Source organism: Atta colombica, unplaced genomic scaffold, assembly GCF_001594045.1.
Source record: "Atta colombica isolate Treedump-2 unplaced genomic scaffold, Acol1.0 scaffold141, whole genome shotgun sequence".
In the NCBI taxonomy this organism is placed as follows: domain Eukaryota; kingdom Metazoa; phylum Arthropoda; class Insecta; order Hymenoptera; family Formicidae; genus Atta; species Atta colombica.
This window is the reverse complement of record NW_017259230.1, coordinates 1,237,919-1,249,738: the sequence shown is the minus strand read 5'-3', so window position 1 is coordinate 1,249,738 and position 11,820 is coordinate 1,237,919. Positions and strand designations below refer to the sequence as shown.

General features: G+C 27.7%; 2 protein-coding genes across 2 annotated transcripts in view; one reads left to right on the top strand and one right to left on the bottom strand.

Moving 5' to 3' along the window:
• Positions 1 to 940: 940 nt before the first annotated feature.
• LOC108684867 (macrophage erythroblast attacher) lies at positions 941 to 4,030 on the top strand. The gene is made up of 5 exons (XM_018189391.1): positions 941 to 979; positions 1,755 to 2,166; positions 2,635 to 2,947; positions 3,083 to 3,392; positions 3,929 to 4,030. Exons 1-5 carry the CDS (start codon positions 941 to 943, stop codon positions 4,028 to 4,030), a joined length of 1,176 nt encoding a protein of 391 aa, XP_018044880.1.
• A 3,696-nt stretch (positions 4,031 to 7,726) lies between these two features.
• Positions 7,727 to 11,820, bottom strand: part of LOC108684866 (NADPH-dependent diflavin oxidoreductase 1-like) — a 12,733-nt gene continuing 8,639 nt past the window's right edge. The window contains exons 4-11 of the mRNA XM_018189390.1: positions 10,226 to 10,302; positions 9,993 to 10,132; positions 9,656 to 9,801; positions 9,348 to 9,433; positions 9,122 to 9,268; positions 8,683 to 8,988; positions 8,290 to 8,492; positions 7,727 to 8,146 (exon numbers count right to left, since the gene is read on the bottom strand). Of these exons, the coding sequence (XP_018044879.1) occupies positions 8,020 to 8,146; positions 8,290 to 8,492; positions 8,683 to 8,988; positions 9,122 to 9,268; positions 9,348 to 9,433; positions 9,656 to 9,801; positions 9,993 to 10,132; positions 10,226 to 10,302 (1,232 nt within the window). The 3' untranslated portion in view covers positions 7,727 to 8,019. The remainder of the gene's footprint in view (positions 8,147 to 8,289; positions 8,493 to 8,682; positions 8,989 to 9,121; positions 9,269 to 9,347; positions 9,434 to 9,655; positions 9,802 to 9,992; positions 10,133 to 10,225; positions 10,303 to 11,820) is intronic.

Below are 11,820 nucleotides of genomic sequence, written 5' to 3'. Positions count from 1 at the left end.
TTAATATTTTATGTGAATTAATTATGTTTGAAATTTTATTATTATTATATATTAAATAAATGAGGGGGAGGCGAAGAGCGCTTTTTAAAATCTTGTATAGGGCGTCAAAGATATTGGAACCGATCCTGTTTGTTGGGATTACATAACTATTCCTAAAAGTCTGATCTTCTGAGAGCCTTTTTAAAGAAAAACTTTTCCTTTGCTCCCATGATCTTCACTTCATATTAAAACGTTCATCTGTTAAACTTTGTCGCCTTTTATTGGCATATTTAAATCAGTTGATCTTTCTCCATAATTCTTTTTCTCTTGGCCCTTTTTTTCTTGCTACCTATCTGAATAGTTTGAGTCGTTTTCCAGCTATAGCGCTGATCTCAGTCTTTACCGGAGCCCTCTGGTGATTGCTTTTGTTCTGATCGTATCTGTTTCGTCGAAGATACAGGAAATTCAGGGAACCATTTTCGTGTGAAGAAGAAGAAAACTGAACAGGCATAAATCTTTAAGGATCATTGCTAAAATTCAATCGATATTAGAATAAAAAATAGATAAAGATAAAAATAATTTGATTGGGTGACTTCTAATTTTCAATTCACAAATCGTCTCCAATACGAAATAAAGTTTGATACAGGTTTTAGGCATTAGTGAGAGAAAGACATTAAACCGACCCAAATTAGGCGTAAACAAACCGACACATGTGAAGAAAGAGTGAACTAGCGAGGTGGCTAAAGGTGAATGCTAATTGCTAGTCGATGCAATCCTTCGAGTTCGTCGTTCTTTGTCCATTGTCGTCAACTACTTTCTAATTAGATCGCATTAACATGGACGTGAATATACGTCGTCTCGCGACTTATAATAATTGATACCTAATCAGATCATCGACTTCGTCATCGTGTTCTTCACTCCGTGCCTCCTCATTGCTCATTGTTCTGGGCATTTAACCAATATGTCAGATGTTAAGAGCCTCGAACATCCGACACTTAAGGTAAACATTTATATCTTACTTGCTTATGCTCCCATATAGGATGTTCAAAGTAATTTGCTATTTGAAAATTTTATCATTTATAGTATTGTGTATAATTGATAAATACACTTATTTGTCAATTAATTTTAAGTAATCTTTTATGATATTTGTATGATGTTTAAAGATAAATGCATATCTTTGAAGAAAATCAGAAAAAGATAATATTTTATTAAATGTAAATCTTTAAAGAATAGATATTTTTAGAAATGAAATTTTTCATAACAGATGTGAATATTATACATATGTATGTATATGTATATAATTATTATCTATATATATAGGAAAGGACTCTGTTATGTAAAAATATAAATGCATATTATATAATTTTGTTAATATTAAATGTATATTTTTACACTTATTTAATCTAAATCTCTCTCGTAAAAATTTTGATGCCTATATGATATTGTGAAATGTAATAGAATATATATTATATATAAAGGGTGTTATCTAGCAAGACATACACATATCGACACAAGTGTCATTATGTTTTTGTTCAATATTCAGTGATAGGTAAAGACAGAATGATTCCTGTGTTGATATATGAATGCATTTCAAATTAAGCACAAAGCACATGATACATCATTTGTCCTTGACTGAAGAACAAAGAAGGACAAAGTAATACCTCATGCACTTTGTAATTCGGAATTCAATGTCTTTTGCTTAATTCAGAGCCAATCTTTTATTAGAAAGCTCTCAAAATCTACTTACGTATCAATAATGTAATTTTAAAACACAGGTTCCATATGAGCTTTTGAACAAGAAGTTTCGTTCTGCTCAGAAAACTCTTGATAGAGAAGTATCGCATGTTCAGGCAGTATCTAATGAACTTGAGAAAAGTTTAAAGACTGATGGAACTTATGTAGCAAGTGGTGAAATTAGCAAATTGCTCGGTGGTGTGGTCGCTAGGCTTCAAGTTTTAAAGCGTAAAGCTCAGGAGTCCATAGCTGAGGAATTGCAAGCAGGCATGGTGTGCAAAAGAAGATTAGATCATTTAAAGGATCACGCTAATACCTCTTCGAGCGCTGTAAATCAATGGAGACGACAAAGATTAGACAGAATGCTTGTGGAATATTTTCTTCGCAAGGGATACTACAAAACGGCTACTAAATTGGCAGACAGTAGCGAACTTAGGGATCTAACAAATATTGGTATATAGTTTGATAAGTGATCATTATCACACTTCACAAAGAATTCTTTACTAACCTTTGAAGCTATATTAGACAAGCATCAAAATACTTATATTATTGTAATATAGGACAAATAAAAAGGAAAAATAGAATCATAAGGCCGGTATTTCATAATTAATTCTTATACTCAAGATCTTATGATTGTTTTGTTTTGAGATGTCACGAACCAATCGAAGAAATTAGCATCTTAGATATTACTTAAGATGATTTTGAAATAAGAACAGACTATAAATAAATAAATAGTAATATTTAAGCACATGTGATTAAGTTAAAAAATTCAAGAAAATGGCGAAGATCAATATGAATCGAAAAATTTATCGCAAAAATATATTTAAAAAATTTTCTTTTCAAATCAAATTTTTAAAATTTTATAAATTCTCAGTAAAAAAAAATTCTCTGCCAATCTTCAATATCTTATAACATTTACAGATGTATTTATGGTATCGAGGGAAGTGGAAAAATCTTTAGCCAATCATGAAAGTGCAAGATGCATCGGTTGGTGTCACGATAATCGTTCGAAGTTAAGAAAACTAGGCAGCACTATGGAATTCAATTTACGCGTGCAAGAATTTATCGAATTAGTGCGAACTGATAGGCGGCTTGATGCGGTGAAGCATGCTCGCAAGTACTTCGCCAATTACGACGATTATCAACTGCAGGAGATTCAGTGCTGCATGGGTCAGTTGGCCTTCCCGGCTCATGCATACTTGAGTCCCTATAAGGATTTACTGGATGAAAAGAGGTTCACAATTGTGCTATTTATATTGGTCATTTATAAATAGAGTTACAAAGTTATTGTAAAACTTTATGATATGAAAATTGTAGTTTATTTAATTTATATAAATCAATAATTAATAAGAATTTTTTTATATTATAGATGGGACAAACTGATCGAGACATTTCGACAGGAAAACTACAGATTGTTTCAGTTAGCAAGTCAGAGTGTATTCACAGTTGCTCTGCAAGCTGGCTTGTCGGCTCTCAAAACTCCCCAATGTTACAGCGCAAATAAAGAAGGTCGAAATCCTAGCTGTCCAGTTTGCAACGAAGCGTTAAATGAATTAGCCGCACCATTACCTTTCGCTCATTGTTCGCAATCGCGACTTGTTTGTAGTATAAGTGGGAAACCACTAAACGAATACAATCAGCCTATGATGATGCCGAATGGATATGTGTATGGTGAACAAGTAAGTTAAATTATTGAAATATTAATAAATTAAATAATTTACAAGATTATAACTCTTAGAATATTAATATTTTAAAAAATAATGTTAATAAAATATATAATGTATATGTAGAGATAATATGATCAATATAAAGTATTGGGTTGTCCGGAAAGTTCGTGCTGATATTGAAGGAAAATTTAAATGCAGAAAATTTAAATTTTAGTATACATTTATTAAATTATATAGGTTAGTCGGTACAAACTTTCCGGACAACTCAATACAACAATATTTTTAAATATAAAAAAGTATTATTTTATTATAATATTATACAAGAAAGATTATACATGTATTATGTATATGTGTGTATGTGATAAAAATTAAATTTTAGTATATATCTTAATTAAATATACAAAATTTTATGATGAGATGATGAGAAACATATCTTATGATATGTTTCTCTCCGAGAGATTATAAGATAAAATTTTGTATATTTATTATGATATATTATTATATGATTGTCCCTTTTCCAATGTTCGTAATTATATTTTTTGTTGTAGGCATTGGAAAAAATGGCTCAAGAAAATAACGGCACTGTAATCTGCCCAAAGACCAAAGAAGTATTTCCATATAAAAAAATTGAAAAGGTTTACGTAATGTAAACTCTCGCATTGATACAAAGTGTGTGTGTGTGTGTGTGTGTGTGTGTGTGTGTATGTGCGTGCGTGCGTGCGTGCGTGTGTGTGTGTGTGTGTGTGTATTATATACTTGACGCTTATGTGGCCCTCTCTTTGCTCCATATTTCTGTTATTTAAATAATAATTGTATACTATACTAATAATACTGGAACGAAATAACATCTATTTTTAAGGAAAACTTGATTGACTTATTAATATCCATCCTGTATAAAAAAAAATATGGTACGTAATGAAGAATGTTACTGTAATTTGTTGTTACATAGTATAATATTATTTGTTAACGAGGATAGTTAATCCTTATTCATTTATTTAACGTTCTTTCTACAATAAATTGAATGGTTCAAACTGTTTTCCATAAATCTACTTATTCATAAAACGCAACCATGTATTTCTTATCTTACAAAGTCCTGACATATGTAGGGTTTATCAGAATCCATTTTATATCGAATGAAAAAAAAATTCTTCAGATATTGAATAAAATTGTACTAAAATGATGCACAAAATTAATGTTAAAAGTTCAAATTTTCTTAAAATTAGTAGATTACAAAAATAATGAACTCAATTAACTTCATAAAATTAAACTTTTTTCTAAAAATTAAATTTTTTAAAGAATTCAAACGCGATAAGAATTTTTATAATATTCGAAAAATAATTTGAATAACTTAATGTGTATTTATAATTATTAAAGAGAACTGCAATTTTTAATCACCCTACGTATGCATATTATACTTAGTTGATATATTGCATACATTCCAACATAGAAATGACTGCTGATAAAGCAAACAATGTATGAATCAACTTATACTATTTAAGATTTGTATTATTTTATGTGGAAATGAATGCGTATTTATATCTTATTAATATTGAATACTAATGCATGAATATTTTTAATAGTTTACTTAAAATCTAAATGGTACAATGTGCGCGAAACAACATGTGTTCGTCGAATGAAATTTGTGCGTGACCGAGAATCCATATAAAAATATTTTATCTACCCTAGCAATTTTTTTTCTCTTTCTTAAATTCATGAGTCTTCCGATTTTATTAGATTATTTATCGAATTCCCTTGATCATTTATTGTCTGTTGTTTTATATGGAGGATTGTCCTTGTAGGAATTCAAAATATGTTTTAGAATTGTTATTTTTATCAGTCTGATAAGATAACGAGGTAAGACATTCTATTATTTTCTCTTAATAAAGTAATGAATAGAAACACACATTTTCAATTGCGACGCAGTGATTCTATCAAATAATTTATTTTATAATTTTGTTTTTTTGGAGAAGATTTATACATATAATTTATTAAATGAATTAGATCAATTTAATTAAATTTATTAGATTGTAAAACCTATACAATCTAATTCTTAGAATCACTGTATTATAAAAAATGAGTTTTTTTTTCTTCAAATGTTTGTCATGAATTTGTGTTACATTCATTGATTAATAAAGGTTAAATCGAAAATGGATGAAAGATATTGGAGTAATATTATCGTTATGCATAAGTATAAGTTGATAGAGATAATAGATGTATTATAAAGCTTACACTTTAGCATAATTAAAAATGCATGTGTAAATGCGAATAAATAAAATTCGCACTTCTGCTGAAATATCTGAATATATTTTATATCTTATATAGAGTTTCTGTCTAAAGTATTTCGATACATTATATTCTCTAATATTGTTCGGATTTAATAGCTCTCTTATTAGTACAAAAAGAATAAAATTAAAACAAAATCTGATAAAAATCAGTAAAGTACAATTTGGTGAAAGTGAACATTTTAGGAACATCTTGTATCATAACGCAGTATAACATCTAAATGAAAATCCTGTACAAAAAAAAATAAAATATAAAATTATAGACACGTAGACACGTAAGAGTTGTATCAAAATGTATCTTGTAATCAAAATTAATATACTGCATTATAATTACATACAATAAAATTGTTATGAATAAATTTCAAAATACAAATAAAAGATTGTTAAATTTGTGTAATAATGTTAAGGTGATTATGACATTAATATATACATATTTAGTATAATCTTTAAAAAACATTCAAAATAGATATTTAAAGCTTAAACTATAATCCATTTAAAAATAATCTTTAACAAGAGCAATGTATGTTGCAATGAAAAAAATTATGGAGATCGTCCAGGTACGGCTTAATGGAAGAGTATTATCTATTGTACAGCTTAATCTCACGACTATTTGAAATGCATAAAAATTCATCGCTACTAAACCATAAATAACATAAGCATACATTATAAGCTTGTATACATATATATGAGAAAAAAGATTACGTAATTATTATTATATAACATAATCATAGCCCGAAAAAATGTAATTACTTCCAATTTCTAAAATTGTCGCTCATTAATCTACAAGTATAAAGTGGAAAGCTCATCAAAATTGTGGGGGACTAGTATCAAATAGATGGCCAACAGTCTTAACTCTCCTGCATCTCGTGACGTAATATAACTTGTTTCAACTGTTGCAAAACAAAAAATTCATAAAAGCACTAAATAAAATTTAACTTGAAATAATTGATTATAAAATAAAGATGTAGCGAATTTGTTTTAAAAAAATGACTTCATTTTGACTTCTGAAAAAATATGAGACTGCAATTTTTTTATATAAATGCAACGTATATAAATATTATGTAATAAATAAAGTACTAAACCGTATTAAAAAAATAAAAAATACAACCTTGTAATTACAGAATAGTGTAACGCTATAAATAATATGAAAGTTTATTACATCACATTGCTATATTCTATTATGATGTAAAGAAATTATTAGACTTGGCCTTTTATTTTGTATTACTTGTAAATTGATTTTCATTTTATCAAAAATTTAAACAGAATTTAAAAAAGTTTGAAAATTGTAAATTTAATTTTAACATAAATATAAAATTATATGTGTAATGATTTCATAAAATAACTGCTAGAATTTAAAATTGCTTCGTCTTTCAAATTAGTTTCATACTATTACATATCTATAGCTAGTATAATAATTTCAAAATTGAAATATTTTTTGCAGGGAAATTCAGCATGACAACTTTAGTAAACTCTATTTAAAAATGTAATGCTTATCTATTAAGAGTTATATTCTCGTTACGCGTTTAGCACCACATGAGAGAACAATTCTATTAAATGTTTTTATTCTTTTTTAAATGTGATTGTAATAAATAAAAAATGTGTTTAGCGTTAAACGCGTAACGAATTACAGGTTTAAATATGTGATCTTCCTGATAATTATTTAGCGATTTCTATTTGAATACAAAAAATGGAGCGCCGCATAACTTCTTTTTATTAATAAGGCTTATTGGTCCGGTTTTAGTAATAGGGGCAGTAGTAATAATAGAGAATTACTTTCTATAATTCTCATAAAACCATGGATTCTGGTATTTCCTATACAAATCTGTTGTATGAGACGATTTTTGTATTATTAATGCACTTTACATAGTCTTAATTTACTTTCGTATCTATTTCTTCTATTAACGGGATTTTAAAAATTATCAATCAATAGAAACTCCAAGTCACACACTTATAAAAAACACGCATTGCTTCCAAATAGCTTTTACTTAATTAAGAGTTTATCCTTATATAATTGTTATATAAAGAATTGTACGATTAGATATATCTTTATACATATGTCTGTATTTAACGTATATATAAGCAAACGAGCATTCTGGAAAACATCTCTCTTATTTGTGTCGAGGAAAGTAATGTTCATTTCTGAAATATCATTTCTTTTCTCGAATTGTTTTTTAGAAATAACGTTTTACTTTTCTTCTTCAACATTGTTATTTCTTCAAGCTTTTAAATTGTTATTTTACATCATTTTAATTTGTAATTATGTGTGTGTGGGAGATAGACTGCATTCTTAATTTGCAATATTTTTTTTAGCTCCTGAGTTAATATAAGCATATTGCTAAATCTTATCTTTAAAACGATCAAAATTTTATGTTAACCACGATAAAAGGCATCACCATGGAAAACAGAATTCCAGTGAAAATCCCCGTCATCAAAGACGCCGCTCCAAACATGCCGGCCGTCGAAGCATACTGCGAATCCACCATTCTAAATACAAAATATTTTTCAATAGTAATATTTTATATATGTGTGTGCGTGTGTGTGTGTATGTGTGTGTGTATGCGCGTGCGCGCGTGTGCGTGTATATATTATATCAATTTTTTCCCCTATTTTCCATTAATCATGCTTACCTAGGGCAATACATCATCGACAATGACGATAGATAGCCGCTACTAAGGCCCATAGTAATGGCAATAACCCAGAACACCCAATCATTTTTAATAAGTACTGGCAATATTCTTTCTACGCCCATCGGCTGATAATTGCAGATCAAAAATAATGGTATGTAGACAACTCGTAGGATCACTGGAATCACCAGATACTTTCTGCTCGGCTGAAAAAGAATTAATAAATAAAAGTTAATTAATAAACAAATAAAATTGTACAGTAAACAAATAGAATTGTACAGTAAATATATTAGAGATATTATTAACCATAATTTTATAATATAATTTTGTATAATTACATGCAGAAAAAATATAAATATATAAAGTGTGTAATACACAAAATTAAACTTTACATACCCATTGAACCAACGATGCGATTAAACTTCCTAGCATGGCAGTGATATTGAATGTTAAAAAGCACATAACACTGCTATAATATTCAGAGGGAATCACAAAATTCTTGTCTGAAGACTGTATATCAGATTGGACAGCTGGGAAAAGCGCTAAAGTGACAAAGAAGATTAAAAATATGTTGACACATTGTGGAAAGCACGCCTTGAACACCTTCCAATAAGCTGATTTATGTTTTCCTCTTGAATTGTTCTCTAATTGTCTTTTGTTCGTCTCTTTTTGATGAAGAAGCTCGTGATATCGATAAAATCTCTACGATTCAATTCAATTAACATTAGTTAAATAATCTTTTTATACATTTAAAAATTAATAAATCACTGTATTAATTAATAAAAATTTATAATTATCTGACTTACTTAAAGTTAATTTTTAATAAAAATCTTACATTAATTGGAAGTGCAAAGTACGTGTCAAAGCAGGCCAGGAGAATAAATAAAGCTGTGATGAAATAATATATTGCGGCAGTGCGCGCGTTCGGCGCCATTATTTGAGCTAGGAAATTTATTATAGCTGTAAAAGTTCCACAGATATTCTGAAACAAAATTTATATGTAACAAATTACAAATATTTTTATGCAATCTTTATTAAATGTGATTGAAGCTAATATTTACCGAGCCTAAGACAACAGCACCTGTGTACCTAATAGGTAATTTAGCTGCCATTCCAAACACTGAGTTCTGATAAATGCCATTGGCAGCTAAAACATAAATTATCAATGTATATATAATTCAAATATCAAGAATCAATAATGACAATATCTATTAATGAATATACTCATATATCTTTATTTATTTAACATACTAATTTCAATATAAACTTGTTTATTATTTGTTGCATATATATATGTTTTACATATAATACATATAATATAGTAAATAAAAAAGTATTAAATACTAATAAATTAACAACAATTACTTACTATTTAATATAATTACAGATATCATAGTAATCCAGAAGAATATTCCAGGCCAACCAGAACTGTCAGTCATTGCCAAAATGACAGTAAAAACAAATATTAAGACCAAAACAAAAATACTCCATACTATACGCGTCGTTAAGTTGCCTCTGAAAAGCCAAGTCTCTTTAGTATAAAACATATTATTTAACAACTTATATAAATAATCTAAGATCAACAAAATTTATATTTTTTTATAATTGCATTATTAGTATTATTAATGTCATATTAAAGATATACATAAATTAAGACATAAAATATTTATATTTTGACGAAAAATATATGTATTTTGTATACATACCCAAATTGTAAAAATATATTCAGCCAATTGAATAATAAATTTGGTACTTGTGATGCAAATGATAGATATGCAAGAAAATTCATCGCATAGTTTGTATCTACACCAGTGTATTCCTTCGACAATTTGTAACTGACAAAATACTGTAAATATAATAATTTCATAATATTAAATAATATTATAAAATTTCAACTATACAATATTATAATATTATAAATTATTGTGTCTTGGCTTACATCTTTAGCTGTTATAAACATATTCCATGGCATCAAGGCACCGATTCCATGAAGTATCAATATGAAAAATACTAAATTTAATCTAAAAAACAAAATATAAATTTACTTAAATCAATAATATTTTTATCACTATTATATACCGGGTATTTTAGACCATCCGTACTATCCTTTTATCTTCGCAGAGTAAGGTCTAATCATAAAAGTGTTCAAATAAAAGTTTTAGGGTTTAAAAAGATCTATTTATTAATCTTATCGGTTTGACTTTAGATGGCGTCGCCAAAATCACGTTGATTTTTTTTTAATGGAATACCCAATTTTTATTTTAGTAATATATCTAATAACCGATGTCGAGAGCTTTTCAAAACACTACAATAAAGTTATTTTTCATTGAGTATTTTTGAGTATTTTCTCTTTATAAGGTTCGAAAATTGTAGTATTAGTATTATGCAAGATGTCCGACTGACGGTTAAAATCTCTTGAATGTTGTTCAGGATCATGTCCTGAATTTGTTATCAAAATATTGTACCTTTTATTTTCATTTTTGCACTAAGGATTTATTTTTACGTAAAAATGGAAATAAGAGGTACAATCTTCAATGATTTTGATTTTGACAAATATTATTCAGGACATGATCCTAAATAACATTCAAGAGATTTTAACCTTCGATTGAACACCTTGCGTAATGCTAATCTCGACGGTACTATAACTTTCGAGCCTTATAACTCGAAAAATATTCAATGAAAAATAACTTTATTGTAATGTTTTGAAAAGCTCTCGACATCGGCTATTAGGTACTGAAATAAAAAGTTCCATTAAAAAAAATCGACGTGATCTTGATTTGATCTTGGTGATGTTATCTAAAGTCGAATTGATAAGATCAATAAGTAAATTTTTTTAATATATATCCTATAACTTTTATTTGAACACCTTTACGATTGGACCTTATTCTGTTAAGATAAAAGGGTAGTACGAGTGAAACATCTGGAATATACAATTTCTATTACTATATATAGAGTGTTTGATAAGTAACAATAAATCTTTTGCATGGAGGCGGAATGAGCTAAACTGAGAAGAAAAGTCCTCTACCATTTTGCAATTTTTACAATAGTTAATAAGATATTAATTGCTGAAAATTATCAAAAATTGGTCAATAATTTTTTATTCAAATACTATCAATTTTACAGAAAAACTGTAAGAGACAAAAAATATTTATTTTCTTCTCATAAAGTTCTGAGAATTTTTTAAGAATTTTTTCAAAATTTGTAACTATACTTTCTCATGTTGGTAAAAACAACAAAATGCATGTACTAAAAAATTAATAAAAAATTCTGGAAACATTCTTAAAACTCTATGAAAAGAAAATAAACAATTTTTGTCTCTTGCAAAGTTAATAGTGTGAATAAAAAATTATTGAAAAACCAATTTAGTAATTAATATCTTATCTTTAATGCGGAAATTGTACATTCTGCTCCTGTGCGAAAGATTTATCATTACTTATCAAACACCTGTATATATTATTCTAATATGCATTTCCTACTTTTACTGAAACGCTATAAATTTTATATATAAATAATTTTATTAAATATTAATAAATT